General features: G+C 36.1%; 1 protein-coding gene and 1 long non-coding RNA gene across 4 annotated transcripts; both read right to left on the reverse strand.

The window, feature by feature from the left end:
* Nucleotides 1-8: 8 nt before the first annotated feature.
* Nucleotides 9-17,150, reverse strand: LOC135692093 (protein FAM227A). 3 transcript variants are annotated; one of them, XM_089112220.1, is made up of 13 exons: nucleotides 16,877-17,150; nucleotides 14,185-14,415; nucleotides 12,828-12,881; nucleotides 11,726-11,784; nucleotides 11,240-11,269; nucleotides 6,190-6,342; nucleotides 5,174-5,236; nucleotides 4,647-4,682; nucleotides 3,900-4,004; nucleotides 3,183-3,309; nucleotides 2,669-2,773; nucleotides 1,764-2,095; nucleotides 9-524 (listed from the first exon to the last, which is right to left on the reverse strand). In XM_089112220.1, the coding sequence occupies exons 1-13, from the start codon at nucleotides 16,998-17,000 to the stop codon at nucleotides 327-329; spliced, it is 1,617 nt and encodes a 538-aa protein (XP_088968346.1). In that variant the 5' UTR covers nucleotides 17,001-17,150; the 3' UTR covers nucleotides 9-326. The 3 variants fall into 3 exon arrangements, with proteins under 3 accessions (XP_088968346.1, XP_065066198.2, XP_065066199.2); XM_065210126.2 differs by having other exon boundaries at nucleotides 16,929-17,037; XM_065210127.2 differs by having other exon boundaries at nucleotides 14,185-14,396; nucleotides 16,877-17,014.
* On the reverse strand, nucleotides 8,818-11,229 carry LOC135692101 (uncharacterized). Its single transcript, XR_010516810.2, has 2 exons — nucleotides 9,885-11,229; nucleotides 8,818-9,478 (listed from the first exon to the last, which is right to left on the reverse strand). It is a non-coding gene; the product is annotated as an uncharacterized LOC135692101 (long non-coding RNA).
* Nucleotides 17,151-18,626: the final 1,476 nt, after the last annotated feature.

The raw sequence follows: 18,626 nt of genomic DNA on the forward strand, positions 1-18,626 counted from the left end.
AATTTGAGCTTATTTCAGGAATGGGTCCTATGCTGCAGCACCAAAAGAACCTCCTTTTATTTGGTAAGGTTGTTTAATTCCCTTTCATACAAAAACGTGTGCTTCATAAAACTCTAAACCCAATAAGTTGCAAATTAATGGGTTAAGGGTGTGGGATACTTGTAGCTTAAGTTTCAAGTATCATTCCTGATAAAAGGCAAGCTTGCAACTAAAGATCTTTGCATGACCACTTCTTTACCAAATACTCAAAATCTTTACCTATTATTTACGGAAAATACAACAAATCAAATTCTTATGCGTAAAAGTAGAAACTGAAATTGAGCTGCCTAGCAAATACCACCACTGTACATCACATAGAAAGGATATGACGGAAGCCGTGCAATTTCAGTTCTCCGAACAAGAACACCAACACCAGCATCATTTGACAGATTGTTGGACATCAGAAATTGCTCAATAAGAGGGCTGCGACCGTGAATGTCAAAGACATTTTTCGAAAAGCTAGGGCCTTTACCAGCCTTGCATGACTGTGGAAAGTGAATATCAACTTTTTTAAAAATTTTATCTAGAATGCTTATTATTGAAGCTGGAAGGTTGAGCAGCTGAAAAGAGACAAACTTTACCGCCATGATATACTAGATGCATGATAAACTGGATGGTGATCAAATGATGATAAGGACCTAATAAAGAGATAAATGGCCAACAAGATCGAAGAAGCGCAGCACTTAAGTATATTTTGCTATACAGCGTCTCTCGTGAAAATACGGCCTGCTTTAAAGTACCTATTGCAATTGGACTTCAAAATCAGCAGTACAATCACGTATTAGCTGGTAGAAAATGCAAAAAGAGTCATCGTAAAAGCAAAAAGGGCCTCAAGGCAAAAACCTAAATTAGATCGAGTTCTGCAGAAAATAAAAAAGATCTTGTGTTTTGATGATCACGTAATTTTGGTTGATGGCAGACAATGATACTAGAATAGTTGCAAAAGAGAAAAAGATAGCAAAGCAAGCTGGAATACTAGAATTTAGACACTAGAATAGCAAAGCAAACTGTATAAAGAATTTAAATATTTAAAGATTAAGAATGATTTGCCCCGAAGAGTTGGCTTGGTGCATGTGAAACAGCTTTCACTCAATCCTATTTAAGCACTATGGCTGATACTACTGTGTATTATTGCTTTTTTAATAAATAATGCTTATCTGACATTGGAAAAGTCACATAGGATAAATGAAACGAACATACTTTAATATATGGGCACCCATATTCTTATAAGACTTTAATATACTCTTATAGTTATATGGGCACCCAATTTCGTGTTGCTGACCAAAAACTTGTCTCTTACATGCAAAGAAGCTAAAGCCTTTTAAATTTTAAAGGCGGGGTTCATCCAAAACTATGTTTCAATTGCCATCTTCACGAGCAGTGGAAATGCAAGGCCCACGCCACGACTTTGAAAATGGGGGGCCAAGGCTAAAAATGTAGGGGGCCAAAGCTTCTTACCCCTTTTATTGCAGCTGTAAAACTACTACCTTTGCAAAAAAAAGGAGGGCCATGGCCACCCCGGCCAGCCCAGCCCTCCGGTGGCGCGGGCCCTGTAATGAAGAAAACTGGAAACGTTTGAAGATAAAGATTCTTTGGGACCAGTGTCTTCTATGCTTCAATCTCTACTAGCAGAAACCAAAGAAACTTTACTGGGAACTTTTTAGAGCACAGAATCAATTATCATGAAAACGAATGAATTTTTGTGAAAGGATTCAAGCTTGTACCTCTCGTTTTGTTTTCATTGTTGGCATCAATCGAACTGCTGGCATGACGCTGACTGTCGCTCGATCAGGCTCATTCTCAGCATCTGAATGTTGCAAGATTTTTATTGCAGAATGTGATACTGTGACGTCTTCTTTATCACCAGGCTCCTGGATTGACGGCAAAAGTAGGTTTCCACGCTTCGATGCCGGCAGCGGAGCAGCACGGCTTATCCGCCTGCTTCTAGTTTGACCACTGATTTGTGATGATGTTGCTGCTTTCTGTTTTGAATCTGAAAGTCTTAAAAGGCCCAGAGTGTCCTCATTTAAATCCAGTTCCAGATCAGATCGTTTTGCTAATGAATCAAACAGAGAAATAACGTAAGAAGAAGCAAGGAAGCCCCTTGAAATTCTCAACAATAGATTAATGGATCGAAACCTTAAATCCTATTTTAGATTGCTCTAAAGGACAAGTCATCTTGGATGAGCTGATCAACTGAATAGGTTAAAAGTTAAAAAGTATGTGAAAAGGGTTTACCAATATTGAAAAATTACAAGTAGCATTAGCAAACAAGGGGTGTAGATGAATGAATAGACCAGCTCTGTGGACAAATAAATTGAGCTAGAACGTCCCCTGTTGGAAATGTCATTAATCCTCAATGCGGGAATTTGAAGAAGGAAAACGTATAACATTCAGTCCAAAAATATTAAACAATCTGAATCTCATACATAGCTGTATCATTTTAAAGTCACAACAGAAGATTTTGAAGAAAAGATAAATTATAGGGATTCAAATAAGATTTTTTGGTCCAAATTCAAAGATACTAGAATCATATTTTTATGACTCCATCTCTTAAGAACTCTATGCTAAAATCAACATACCACACAGTCTAAATTCAACATTAAAATGCAAGATATGAATGTCTTACATTTTTTAGAAGAATCAATATGATGCTTATCTCCTTTTCTTATGTCACTCGGCTCAAGTCCTTCAAAGTTCCATTTCTCGAAAGCTCTTGGCGCTGGACGAGTACCTGAGTTTGTAGCAAGAATGTTGATTATCGCAAAATACATGCATCTTACTACATCTTATCAAAGTGTTGAGCACTTCAGTATTGTTTTTATGAGATCAATATTGCCGGAGAGTGGGAAGAGTGAGGATATCAGAGAGAATAGTTTGAAGTTTCCAAGGACGTTCAAGAGAAAGGTATTCGGGCAGTTGACCTTTTCAAAGAATTAATGGGATGGAAAAAGGAACACTTGCATGCACTCTACAAAATTATGCACGAAGATCCAAACATTATTTAGCAACAAAACTTAAAGTATTTCTGCAAAAAAATTCCATTTCATAGGCCCTTTACTTTCATAAATTCTCCTTAACTTTTCATTGTTTGCATGGCTGAACAAAGCTCCTGGCTTTGAAAAGTTCCTGGCTTAACATACCTGTGATCCACTGCTGCACAAGAAAAATGAGATCATCTTTGAACTTGTCATCAAACTGGCGATACGATGTCGGAAATGCTTGGCAGAATGTAGCATAAACTGACTGGGCCAATATGTCTGGATATCGCTAGGATAGAAAATCGAAAGGCAATGAATAAAATCTTCAAGTTCCAAAAAACATTTTGATGTTTTTAGCGACAGCGTAAATTTATTGTTTTGAAGCCTTGCATTGGTACATATGCTTTGATGCAAAAATAATAAATAAATTCATAACGTTTTCGGGTCGTACAAGGATCATTGTTGCTACGAGCATGTACGTTGAACTAAATTCTTTGAAAACATCGTACTCTTCTGGGCGTAGCCTAGTACGATATGGTGCAACACACACTGCGCCCATGCCTAGTAGCTACCCGACCATAGGCAACATAATTCAGACGGAGTTTTGCTTTGTAAGAGTTAAAAACGGTTTAACAGAACATGGTATGATATGCCCCGGCTAACCCTTTTGAATGTTACAACTGATTACAATGCAAAATATGATACTAAAACTTTAGCAGTGTTTGTGTATCTAACGCCTGTTGATCCAAGTGTTGCGTGAAGACCTAAATACATGTGATATTAAAGGTTCACCGGTCTACAAACCATGTTAAAATAATGCTCAATAACATAGAATGATATAAAGAGGATGCATTAGCATAATATATTGAGAAATATTACATTGAATATCGTGCCCTGATACTTGGAGCCAATCCATCTTATCAACAATTTTGTATAGTTGTGGGCAACACGATTGAACAGCTTTTCCTGTGACTCGGGTGTTTGCTAGGAGAAAAAAGTTTTTAATCAGAAAGTCGTGTAATTTGCAAAGGACATTATAATCAAATACAGTTCTAAAGTTGACTAAATATTATTCACGATAATGAAAGTTTTGTCGTATCATCAGACATCAATTCTCAAAGAGCAAAAGGAAACAGAAGAAAGAATTTCAAGAAAATCTCAGGACACAACGACGTAAACAAAAATGAGGTTGCGAACCGGGCAATCTAAGTGCTAGACAGCTTTATAAAGTTAGAATTAGGTAAAATGCACAAAATAACAAAACAATAAGTATTACAATGATATGAAACCAAATATGCGCATAGATAACAAAGTTCATTACAAAAACAAATTGTTATGAAAAAAGCTGTGAAAATGAAAACTGTGAAAATAGTGAGTTTTAGAAGTCATGGCAAAGTGCTTGGCTGTTGGGTAAGTATGTATAGCAAGAGTGACCTAGCGTACTTTTCAAGCAGGCAGTGGAAGGATCTTTTAGCGAAACATTTTTCACAGACTATTTTGCTCTTTTAAACAAATAAATATGTCTAAAAATTAATGTTCAAAGAAATAAGATTGTCTGAGAGTATTCCTATCATTAGAATTCTTATTCTTAGTTCGCTGAAATAATCAAAAACGTAATGAACCTACTTGATATTTTTCACAAAAATACCACCAAAAAGTGTCCTACAAGTAGAAAAATAATCAAATCAAAATCTGGAGCAATGGTATCTTTCATAACAACAGTGAACCACATATTAAAAGACTTTGTCTTTCATATCATAGCAGGGCAAGGAATGATATATGTTTGCTGAAATGAAAATAAAGTTTTGAACTAAAATCCACGAACTCACTTAAAAAAATTCACGAAGTGCAAATATCAATGATCAGTGGAGATCATAAAATCTAACCTCGTCGACCTACTCTTTCGAAACATAGTTAGAAAAGACACTCAATTCCAAAAATATCTGCAGTAATCCTTAAATTTAAATCTAGTCAATTGCAGTTATCTGGCTCCTTTGAATCAAAACCTACTTCGATGAATACAAAGTAATACTTAAATGCACTAACACAAAATATCCAATATTTTCTCTAGAAGTTTTGAAATCAAATGTGTCACCTCAACGTTTACATGTCTTTAGAAGTGTGTTCTAGTACAGTTTACAAATAATACTTACGCAAAGTATAGCTTGAGATAGGCGGGAATAAAAAAACTTTGTGAATTCTCTTTTGAAGGTTGGCTACAACGAGAGATATTTCTTCATAAAAAAACAAAATTTAAAACAGTCTCTACCAGGCATTTGCTGCTATGAAAAGTACAATGGGACCCACACCAAGAAATTCTGAAAAACAATAGCAAAAAGGAGAAAGGATGCAATTTTAACATTTACAAGGGGGACTCAGCCCCCTGAGCTTTCCTCAGCTTTTTACCTCTGGTCTCTACACTGACAAGAGTAGACTGACAACAACAGATCCATTCTAAGAGGCATATACTAATATTGTAATGGAAGGGGGTAAAAACTTTCGGCAGAAAGACTATAAAACGACTAAACTAATATACTGCATTACATCAAAGTGGGGAAGTAAGGGCAAAAGTTGTTGTCTATTAAATGAATAAAAACTCAGTACTTGATATGAATATTGATGAGTTTAAAAATTTTTTATTTGACCCTAAAACAAAATTTTCTGCAAGTAAGGTTTTGGTTTGAAATATATTCATTCCTGTTGTTGAAAATAGCTTAAATATTTTGGCAGTATATTACCAAAAGCTTCCATTGGAGAGCCCTAAATTGCTGCTACTGAAAGCCAAACCTGTGTAAATAATTACCCTGTAAAAACATCTAAAACCAAAGACTAAATTTTGAATGTCTTATCCAAAGAATTACTTTTTCTTTCGTTTAAAATTAAGTTCTGACCTAGGAAATATGCTAGACAGAACTCTAAAATATGCTAGACTGGAACTGAAGGGTATTCTCCATTTTCATTCTTTGTAGCACAAGAGTAGAAAAGCAGTTGAGCATAATGAAAACCCTGCTTGATGTGACATCAAGTAAATTTTTTGTAGGAACCGTCTGTTACACATTAACAGTGTCAATGACAAGAGTCGAATAATCTTATATTTTGAAGCGAATACCTGTCAATCCAAGCGAAAAATTTTACTTAAATATTAAGATTACGAATTCTTTATACTCACTTTCCTTTCGAGATCTAGCTGTGCAGCCGTAACGATCTTCAAAATATCTAAAGCGGTGATTGGGGACGGCAGTGGCGTAATTTCGTCACTGTCGTAACCAGGAAATGAGTGCAGCTCAACCAGCATTGGCTTTTTGTTTAGGCTGTGAGATGACTGAGGATAAAAATGATTTTAAAAAGAAGGAGAACTGAGGACACATTGCTTCGAGAGAAGACATTACTCTCACTTCATTGCTGCAAATTGCCATTGAAATAGAAAGCACCCATTCATCGAAAACGCAGGTAATTAGATAAGTTTAAAATCCTTAAAAGGGCCTCAAACAAAATTAAAAAAATCTTGGTTTTTTACATAGGGCATATAAGCAAATGTCTATTTGCGTTGCTAGGGGTGTACCGGATCAGGATTTTCAGAATTCGGCCGGAACCGGATTTACCGGATTTCTTCGTGGAATATCCGGCCGGATTCTACCGGATAATCTGACCATTTATAGAATTTTCAGTAATAAAAAGTTTTGAGCCACTTTGCGAAAAAATGTATAGCGAGAAGATCAAAGAGACCTATTGAGGGTTGCCAGATTGAATTTACAAACGAAGGCTAAACTGGTGAGCAATTTAAGCCAAAATGCTCATAAAAAGGCCAAATCAAAAACTCTCTCAAGAATCCATCGAGCAAGCACTGGTTATATTTCTACGCTTGTGCCTGTTAGATAATTTCTTAACTTTGATAAGAATCTTACTTTTTTCCAAAACCCTTTGCTAATATCAAGATAATATTTAGGTTAGGTGATAAAATTTGAAATTTGGTTAACACTTTGTAGTTAACTACTAATTATTCTATGAATGTAGTAATTACTTATTTACTAGTAATTACTACTAATTATTTACTAGTAATTAATTTTGGACGTCTGCTGAAAAGGCCAACAAGGTCAAATTTAAGTAGTAAGCAAAAAACAATTTTTCCAGGCAATCTGAATCTAAAAGCCAAAAATGAAAAATTTGGCCTAAAAAGCCGATCTGGCAACCCTGGACCAAATCTGTGAATTATATCATCCAGTCTTCCTGTTTCGTGATGACGAGCACTTTCATTTCAAATCTGTTTTTAAGGCGCTTGTTTTATCATCGATATTGTTTAGTTCTGGAAAATCCATTTTTAATCACTGTATGAAGGGAGTCTGACTTGGTTTTCCAAATTTTCTTAGTTATGATTAAAGGGGAACTGAAGTGAAAAACGATTTTTTTACCACTGATAAAGGTTCCCGTGCTGATTCCAAAACCGTTTGAATTTTTTTAATACGTTATGTAGTTTTTAAGTTATGAAGTTTTTAAAGTCGAAATTTGCCCTCATCGATGGCGGAGCGAGAACGCGGTCGGACCACTGTGTCACGTGACCTTGTGACGTAAAGTGGTGGACACGAAGAGATGTTTTGATGTAATGTAGTAGTGAGTTTGATAAGGTTCATGACAGATAACAATCGTGAAAATTGTGATAAAAGCATGAAACCTGGTGAAAATATAGAATTCGGTATGCGTAACAAGATAGAATATAGAATCATTTTGGGAAAAAAACCCTTGTGCTATTTTTAGCCTGGGGTACTTGTGCCCAGTACTCAAAATACGTTAGTATGGTCAATCTATTTCTGTTAACTATACAACCATGAAACTTGGCAAACCGACAAAATTTGACTTGCTGAAAATGATAAGAATGGTCCCCATCCTCAGAAATACCCCTTGTGCTATTTTTAGACTGGGGTACTTGTGCCCAGTACTCAGAATACATTAGTATGGTCAATCTATTTCTGTTAACTATACAGCCATGAAACTTGGCAAACCGACACAATTTGACTTGCTGAAAATGATAAGAATGGTCCCCACCCTCAGAAATACCCCTTGTGCTATTTTTAGACTGGGGTACTTGTGCCCAGTACTCAGAATACATTAGTATGGTAAATCTATTTCTGTTAACTATACAGCCATGAAACTTGGCAAACCCACATAATTTACTTGCAGAAAATGATTGAGTGGTCCCCACTTCAGAAATACCTCTTTCGCTAGTTTTAGAATGGTCCCCACCCTCTGAAATACCCCTTGTGCTATTTTTAGACTGGGGTACTTGTGCCCAGTACTCAGAATACATTAGTATGGTAAATCTATTTCTGTTAACTATACAGCCATGAAACTTGGCAAACCCACATAATTTACTTGCAGAAAATGATTGAGTGGTCCCCACTTCAGAAATACCTCTTTCGCTAGTTTTAGAATGGGGGTCCTGTGCCCAGCACTCAGAGGACATAACTATGGTTAATCCATTTCTGTTAGCTGTAGAGCCATGAAACTTGCCAAACCTACACAATTCGGTTTGCTGAAAAAAACAAAAGTAGTCCCCCACCTCAGAAATACCAGATATAGAACATGATATCAAAGCATTTTCTGGTATAACTCCAGGCACAAAAAACAATTCATACTAGGATGTACATAAAGGAGAAGGATTTAAAGCACAACATTAAATGATGTATATGTTTCCAAGTTTATTAAAAGACTCTATCTTAACAAAAGATATGTCAGGGTTTCTATCTCATAACTGTTCTATGAAAAATGTTGAGTCGAAGCAAATTTCAGAAAAATATAACCATTGGGTACCAAAAACTTCATTCTCAAAATTTGAAAACAGTGTATCTAAACAACAGGCAGTGACAGAATACATTAAAAGAACATTGTACTGTGAAGGTAAAACATTTTCTTCTGATTATGTATAAAAAATGTTACCAAGCAGGTGGTACAGGACCATTATTGTAAGAGAAAAACTTTATCAAATCCAAACTATTCTACACATTTTGATGTGAGTAAAATATCTTGAAAAATATACCTTAGGAATCTTGAAAATATCAAGCCTTGCTCAATCCCCAACCCCTCCCCCCCTTGATGTGACTAATCTAGTGATTTGGCCTAGGGCTGACAAGATTTGGCCATTGCCCCACTAGTTTTAACAAATTTCTAACTTATAACATGACCCCACTAGTTCTAAATTTCTCTTCTTGCTATTATGAACTGAAAGTCTGGTCCCTTGGAATAACCCCTGTATATAACCCTGTACTCCACTGTATATGTAGTAGGTAGCTGAGTTTTGCATTTTCATTGTCTCTCTGCAGAATTTTGAAACTCTTGTTATCTTTGACTAAAGTTCTTTTCTTTACATTTTGTGATAAATTCATACTTAAAGTTGTCCAGTTTTTCCAGCACAAATACCCAAAAACCAGCAAACCATCCATTGATCGGCCACTGTTTGTAGATACCTAGCAAAATGGATATAATTTTAGGTATTAATGTATTTTAGGCATATTTATGCAATTCTATTAAATATTTGACATTTTCGAATTATCAGTCCAAAAATCTTAATTGCAGTAAGATTTAATAATACTTGTCAATGTACAAAAAACAAGCCAGTTTTTAAACCAAAGTGGATTAGGTCGACCTGTTCCGTGCTACACATCAAACTATGTATAAACGTTTTATATCAAAGCAAATATTTATTAAATTGTAACATGTAATAATCCTTATTATTTCAGATTTTAGAAATGGAAAGATTATAATATGTAGCCTACATTCTCAGTTGTATCTTACTTTTTATAAGGAAATAAGGAAATTGTGTTTGAGTTGTTCTTGCCTTCATTGTCAGAAAAGAGACAAAGATCGACGTACCATTGATTTACTTCCTCATTTCTACCGACAAAACGAGCACGTCGCGGGAGATAATTCATCCTCAGCCTCTGGGATCTCATCGGGCCTAGGCTAATCTTCATCGCCACTTTCGCAGTTCCCGTTCGCCCTTGGTAGGGCAAGTACTTCACCACCACATGCTCCAGATTCATCGTCGCTCGATCTTAAGTCTGTTGTCATTCCTGAAGAGCTGTCGTGAAAATTGCGAACTGAAATTCTAACCACTAACCGAATTCCCTCCCTCCGATTCACTCTACTACCTACTACAATGTTGTTTTCGTTGCGATCGGGGCACGTGTCCACGACTTTACGTCAGCGCCTGAAACTTGTCTCCAGACCTCTCCGCCACGGAAATGGAGAAATTTCACACTTCGCGTTGTGAATGCAGGAAAACGAAAAGAAAAACACTAATTTCGTGTCGATATTCGAAATCAGCACGATGAAAACTACTAAATAATTGATTTTCATTTTTCACTTCAGTTCCCCTTTAAAGTTCTGGAAAATCCGGCAACTGGCCGGATTTCGGAAACAAATCCGGCCGGAACCGGATTTTCAAAAAATCAACGATCCGGCGCCGGATTATCCGGCCTACCGGATATCCGGTACATCCCTATGCGTTGCCTTATCTATATCTCGAGCAGCTTCAAAAAACCTATACTTTTTAAACGAACTATAAAAGATTTTTTAACAGCACCAAATGGAGAAGAAAATTTCAGAAGCTGCTACCTGACATTATCCTAAAGTTGGGAGCTTGTCGATGTGAAGTCGGTCATTCCCCTGCTGTTTTAGACCCCCAGCATATAAAATTTGGGGATATTTGTAATTCCATGGTTTGAGCCAACTGCAAAAAAAATGTTGCCCAAGGAGACCACAAACATTGGTTCAAAACCTGAAGCACACAGCAGCGCAGGGAGCAGCAGCGCATTTGGAATCAAGTAAGAAATGGAATCTCAAATGAAAGTACTCTGTTTCAGAGTAAAATATTGGCTACTTTGCTGATTAAGAGACATCAGACCATGATCAATGGCAGTTTTCTTTTTTCAATTCCCATTATGTCTTCCAGGAGGAATATCGTCCAATAACAGATAAAACTTTGCACGGGGGTATGAATTTCCCTCATTGGTGCGTCCTAGGGTTTCAAGCAATTTTTAATCACATTTCTTCAATTTGCCTGTTGAAATGTATACAATATTGCGGAATTCCGTGATCAGTCGAACTTTTCATTTTATCACAACAAAGGTGTTAATTTTACGCAGCATTTGAAGCGCAGGATATTAAATTTGAAGGCATTATCATTTGGTGCAAAGTATTTAAAATGCCATCAAACGAACACGTACCTCGGACATTCCGATTTTACTTTGCATTCTCTAAAAAAATAGTTCATATAAATATAACTAAGTTAGATTTAAACAGCATAAAAGAAAAATAAATGCTTTTAAATGAAGGGAGTAAAAGTTTTAGAAGAGAGTTGTAGAAATAAGAAGATTTTTAAGAAAATTAAATTTTTACTAGTCCATCTAAAATGATTTCTTATCTACCTGTTCCACAATTGGTGAAGAATTGAAGAACATTTAGCAACTCAATTTTCACTCTTGAATGGTAATAATCAATTACAACTCCATTGGCTTTTTCATATATTTGGAGGAGTAGAGAGAGAGCGCATAATATTTTGGAAAGGGATGCCATTATTTTGAGCTAACATGACAATTGGAATATATAACATGACATTGATAAAAAAGGAAGGGGAATATGTGCCTCCAGTAGCCCCCTTTCAATATTGCACATCTGACAAATAATTCTTTCATTCAATTCTGTATACTTACTTTCCTAAAGCTCTTTAAAGATGAATGATGGCTGGTGTTGTGCAAACTTTGACTGAGAACTGTATAATAAAAAAGTTACAACAAATTAAAGCAACTTCTTTTATAATCTCATTAAAAGAAAAACCTTATCCCTAGCAATTTCTGCATAAAACTTCTCTAACCAAATTCAATGGTGAGAGTGATTCTGAGCTCCAAAGATATGTTATGGCCATAGCTTCTTCTCTGGTAACATGAGTATGAAGTAAATCCCCTACTGTATGCAGTGATGAATGCAGTCTTTCTTAAACAGAAAAAATTTGTCAGATTAGAAAGGCTTTGATATTCAAGAAAGAGACAGATTATTTGAAGGAAAAGTCAATTAACTTTTGCTGTTAAATGATGTCCTAGATGATAAATGATTGATGTCCAGTCTTCCTTACCCCAGTCTTTTAAGCATTGTGTAAAATTCAAATTTTCTTCACTTGCAAAATATTTAGGATAACAGGATTAAAACCCTTTCTTAATCAATTTTCAAAATCTTGTCTATCAGCATGTATAAATCAAAATTAAGAATTGAATTGTGTTCCTCGTGGAATGGGTTGTTTAAATTGAAAAGGCTTTGTAAAAAGGTCTGTAATGAAACAAAAGTGTCTTGGGTTCACTGGGGCAATCTCAAAGAAAATGCCCTCTCTAGCCATAGGACAAAGTCTCTAGTTTCTATAGCATGGCCAGGGGGGCCTTATGTTTAGCAATAGTAGTAGCACCACTTTTTGGCAACAGTAGACAACAAACTTATTATAAACATATCATTACTTATCATATTTCAGTTTTGAATCATAGGAAAACGAAAGTCTTCAAATGTCTTCTAATAACGAGAGATTCAAACAATGGCCTAAAACTGATTTCTATCTGTTCACTGTGCTATTCCCAATTCCAATTCACACCCAATAATGCATGACACACCTACTGGTAAAGCTGCAATCTGCAGAAAATTCATTACCAAATCCATGTGTCCATGTGTCACATGAAGCTGCAAACCTATAATAAGGCCTATAATAGAGGGTTTGACTTCAAGGTTCTGGGGTTCATTTTGATGAAAGTAAGATGACTTGAAAATCTTTACCCATTTTGATGCTATACATTCCTGCAAACTGATCCAGTTCCTTGCTGTTCAGGGCTAAAAGAAAATAAGAAACTTATTATTTTATGTCAAGCCCCGGTGGTTAGTCTCACAAAAAAGGGCAAACATAGCATAATTCTGACAAAAGGTCAGTGTAAAATTTGGGTGAGGCTTATCAAGGTATAGAAAAAAGGTAGAAATTATAAAGAGAGGTGTAACAATGCTTATCCAGGCATGGCCATAAGAATTTAACGGGGGAGCAATAAACAGCTCTCCTAGCAATTTCCAGGTGAGCTTTTTGTAGATAAATAAGAATAAAAACAATGGAAACATGAATTTCAAGGAGAGCAGTTTGCTTTTTCAGAGCAATTTAGGAGAGCAATCATTTTAAACAAAAATTATGCTCTTATAAAGGATTTTAATGGAACAATTCTTAAAACAGTTTTAACCATCCTGTAATGTTTATATATCTTTTTAGCATTTTTCGTTCAACAGGTCCTTGAATGATAACAGGATACTTATCCTGACCAAGTAAACCTGTATATATATTATTTATTATCATTATTATTAATTTGTAGCTCCTCTTCAGCAAGAGCTATGGCTCTCCTCAAATGTCCTGGTCTGCTCATCTGAAAAAAATGGTTATGACAACAAGCAAAATAAGAATTAAGTATTTTCTGACTACTTGTCAATGAAAGAACCTGAAAATAACACCAAGATAATTTGCAAATCAATTAACAAAACAAACAAAATCCATCAAGATGATGCTGTGGTCACTTGGACTAGACAATGCTGTGGTACTTTTTTGATAATACCAAGAACATGAAACAAAGAGTATCTTTTGCATGTTATCTATTTGGGGCTTAGGTCCATTGGCCTAGCCCATCGGTCCACAAGTTTGTTATTCACTGTAATATGTAGAATCCCTTTATTGTTACGTTTGGTGACAGAGGCACTTGGTGGTGAAGAGAAAAAGGGTTGGAAGGAAAAGATTTTGTCCTTTGCTTGCCAATATATTAAGACATTTACAGGGTGTTGATGTGGGATTTAACTTTTGGACTGTGCATGTGCTGGCCTTGGAGGGTTGCAACAGAAAGGTTGCAGGATCCTTCAAATTTGACTTTTATTTCAATGACACCATTAAAAAAATATAAAATAAAAAAATCATAAAAGACAATTCATGAAAATTTTAAACATAAATGGCCATTGAAATAATGTTAACATAACCGATTAGGAAACAATTGAAAGTTAACAACTTAGTTTTTATAATCAAAGTTATCAATTAAAATAAATGCATCTTTTTGTTCATAAAAAGTAATATCTGACTAAAATTAAAGAGCAGGGCAAAAATTTAAACAACCTTGCTTGGACTTTTTCTTCAATGATTCATTTTCTTTCATATATCCAAAGCCAGATATTTCATCAAAATCTCCATCTCCATCAGCCGAATTGTTTACCAAAAAAGGATCACCAATCTGATTATCAGCAACTAGTTGTGGCATCACATTTGATTGGTCAAAATCGTCCAGGCAGACAGATAGAGTAGCTATTTTATCATTCAGCTGATCCATTCTATTGATAAAATGATCACCTTTGAATAAAGAAACACGTTGAAATAAATACATTGCCCATATGCATTTCAATGATGATAAACAACTTACTCTTAATCATTACAACAAAGAATTGGTGCTGTTTTAAATCCATATCAATTCTGATGGAGACCTGTTGTTCTACTTTGCAATTTGGAATCCAAGCCATGCTTGTATATGATTATCTGGCACAAAAAGAATAAAATAGCACAGTGTCTATCTTCTGAAATGTTTCCTGTAAGCAGTAATCTTTAGGTCAGCAGGTTGCAAAAAAGTGCAGGTTCCTTGGAAGGGGCTTTTCCTGCATCAACATGAGATTTTGTTTATTAATGTTCCTGTGGGAGGATGGCTCAGTGGCCAGAGGCTCTGGCTACAGACTCTGAGATGACCAGACTTTAACTAAGAACCAGGAGAGTCACTCACTAGCTCAGTCAAGTCCCAGGTGTAGGAATCACAAGATGTGGAAATATCTATAGGAAGGACCAAGACACTGCTCGATAAGCACAGCTTCCCAGTGTCCTAAAACTACTTTTGGGAGATGATAAAAATACAAAATTCACCAACATGAGTCATTGGGCCCATTGAAAATTGTCAGGTCCCTTTTTTAGTGCTGTTTTGGCCAGTCAGTGAAATGAAACTTTTAATAATATACTCATAACCATTATATGATTGCTAGGCAGGAACAAACCCCTTTTGAATACAAAATTTTTACAAATCACAATGGACAAGTCACAAAAATACACCACCTAGACAAAAGTATTGCAACTCCCATGAAGGCAATGAATGGCGGATCATGCAATGACTTTATTGTTGTCTGATTAAGATATTGTTTAATCAGCCATTGGCGCGCAAATAAAACTGCAAATTCAATGAAGCGTAACTTAGAATATTCCATTTTCATTTTTAAAAATTTAGAATTAACAGTTGCAATAACTTTTGGTTTAAACTAGTATTTTATGGGGTAGCCTCTGGCTCTGTGGGGTAGCTTCTGGTTGAAAGTCCCTTCAGAATTGATACATAAAGTTTTTATATGAATTTCTCCAAGATTTTCTTCCATTCTTCATGAACTTTTCCAATAAGTGCTTGTTTAGACCTTGGAGGACCTTGTGGATCAGCAATCATTTGGTTTTTCATTCGCAACCAGACATTTTCAATGATATTTAGGTTGGAGCTTTGTGCAGGCCAAGGAAGGACACTGAGCTTTTGGATTCTCAGGTAAACTTTTGTAAAAATTGCTTTGTGAGGGGGTGCATTGTCTTGTTGGACAATAAATGGCTCCCCTTGTTTTCCAAGCTTCGATTTTATTCCTCCAAACAGATTATCTTGCAGTATTTTGACATATTTTTCTGCATTGACTCGCCCATCACAAAAAGCGAGTCTTCCGACTCCTTTAAGCCCAATTGAACCCCAAAACATAACTGACATTGAATTGGAGAACTTCGAGGCAAAAAAGTGACGGCCATCTCCTTTACCAGTTGTCCGCCAAACTCTCAATGTTTTGCTGTCATTTGTTAAGCAAAACTGACAATCATCTGAGAAAATAACATTTTCCCAGTCTTTGACCTGCCAATCTTTTAGAACTTTTGCCCACTGGACAGGTTTCCTTCTGTTTTCCAAAGAAACAAATGGTTTTCTTTTTCTTATATAGCTGCGAATGCCATACTTGCATTAAATGCATTTTACATAATTTTTTGACACTCTGCTACCAGGGTAAAATTGGTTAGAGTCGTCTGCTATGACGCTTAATTTGTCAAACCTGTGACGTTTCATTATTCGAGTAACCATTCATTCACTCTTAGCATCAACTTTTTTTGGTCTGCCACTTCTCCTTGATTTTTGAACCGTTCCTTCAGTTTCGAATTTTTTTAAAATTCTCGAAACAGTAGAAAAATGGCATCTAACAGTTTTTGAAATTTCTCTTGTTGAAAGGCCCTTTTTAATTAAAATTATAAAAACTGTTTGCTCTTTGTCTCGTAATTCTCTTGTTTTCGCCATCGCAATTGCTTTGTTTATAGTTGCGTCATTTTTTACGTTACCATGCTTGTTTCGAAATCTTTAATAAAATTCCTAAAATTTGACTCTCATATTAGTGTTTTTTATATTGGATCTATGGAATATTTTGGCTTTAATTTATGGGTTTGCACAATTGCCGACGTCTTGGACGCCATTATGACTAGGGTGTTGCAATACTCGTGTCCCGGTAGTGTATCTAGGCCTATGATTACAAGTGCTTAGATTTTCAAAAAAAGAGGTAGTATTTAGATGACTTCAGTTCAAGTAATGAAAAATGTTATAATAAAAAACATTAGATGTTGGCCTTTGGGCAAAAAGTTAGAGGCAAAAAACGGGGTCTGTTATTTTGCTATGAATGGGAAGACGTTGAAGTCGTTGATTAGGTTGTTTTTCCTTCTAGTCCAAATTCGGATCCGGCATTCATCCCAGAAACATGAAAATTCTTCATACCCTCATTAAGTGATAATCTTCTTGTGCTATGTTTATTTGAGGCTCGTTTCACCTTTAAAATATCGCCTCCCTCTGTTTTCGAGCTTGAAACATCATCATCTTGGCTGTCAGGACTGTCCGCCATTTTCTACCACTGGCAGTTGCTCGGCAACGTCTCTGATTTGGTTATAGAACGAGGCTGTCTTTTCGAGCATGCCCTTTCCGTCAATTTGAAATTTCTTGGCACTTGCTTTCGTTATTCATGGCAGTGGTGGCGCCAAGGGTGGGCAAGGGGGGCTACAGCCCCCCCCCGTCGGAAGCATCTAGCCCCCCCCCCCCATCGGGTGAAATTTTAGGTTAATTTCAAAGCAAATTTGACAAAATAACGTACGAAAAAACTGCTTATTTTAGTCATTTTAGCCCCCCTGTCGGAAGCTCCAACCCCCTCTGTCGGAAGATTTCTGGCGCCACCTCGGATTCATGGCATGGGCTCTTTTCCTGAAGTACTGCTTTATTCTAACAACTAAGTTTGAAATTTAAATATGATCAAAATGAGGGAGAGGGGTTAAAGTCAGTTATATTTCTCAATGTTGCGGTCTTTACAATTCATCGAGCTTCACATTTTTCAACAGAAGTTTCAAACGGTTTATGCCTTCTATGTACATTGTGGCTATGTTAATAAAGATTCTTATTAACTGGAGTTACCCTAACGTTGGTCAGTTATTTCCTACCTTTCTATGATAGGAAAGTAACAAAATGTTAGGGAGAAACGGAAAATATCAACGTTTTAGTTTCAATGCCGAAAACACAAAAGCAGAAAGAAAGAGAGACCAGAAAGAGAACGAGAAGCAATAAAATATTTGCGTCTAGCGAGTCATTTGTTTGCTGAAACTACTAGAAAGTTTGGTTATTGATCGTCCTAATACTTTTGTCACGTAAGGGAATATTAGCACAAAGATAATTGGTATGTCGATATACCAAGTGAAATACTAATTGTCCTGAAATACTAAGTAACAAAACAATACTTGCTATTACTTCCAATAACATCCCAAAAAACCAAAAAGGCGGGCTTCAAACTGGAGAACTTTTAGTACTCTGAAGATAGGCATAGGAAAATATCCGATTCTTTTTTAATTATCTTATTTAAAAAATTTAAAGCAAGTTATTAACATTCTAAGCTATTTCTCAACTTTCACACCATTCCTTTCTTTTCACGCCGTCTCCCTTTTGCATTGCTACTGACAGCCTAACAATTGTCCCAAGGCCAGCGTAGGTCTTCTTTATTGCAACCATTTGGAACTACACACTGCCTACTAAAGCCCCTTGTAGTACTGATATGCGGCATTGCTTTTGGTGATCTTCAGGGGCGTCGTGGCCGGGGAGGGCAGGGGGCCATGGCCCCCTCCGCTCTCAAAATTTGATGGATTTTCGGAAAAATAATTGTTTTGTCGGAAAATTCTCAAACTTGAGCTGTGGGTAATTCTCGAACTCTTAGCAACATAAATTACTTGGACTAAAGTACTTACCGTAAATTCGAGAGGCAATTCACTTTTGTAAAGAATATCCTAGATTATTGCTGTTAGAATATTGAGAGATTTGCTGTAAGAATTTTGTCTGTTAAAATCCGAAACTTCAAGGGCTAAATTTGGTTATGGAAATTGGTCAAAATGATATCTTCATTTTATATTGAAGACGGGGACAGTACCAATTTTGTGCCTATCACCAGATTTTTGAAATTGTGTCTCAGATTTGAAAATTTATGCAGTTATGT

The sequence above is a fragment of the Rhopilema esculentum genome, chromosome 13, assembly GCF_057945365.1.
Source record: "Rhopilema esculentum isolate cy_ngs chromosome 13, ASM5794536v1, whole genome shotgun sequence".
Lineage (NCBI taxonomy): Eukaryota > Metazoa > Cnidaria > Scyphozoa > Rhizostomeae > Rhizostomatidae > Rhopilema > Rhopilema esculentum.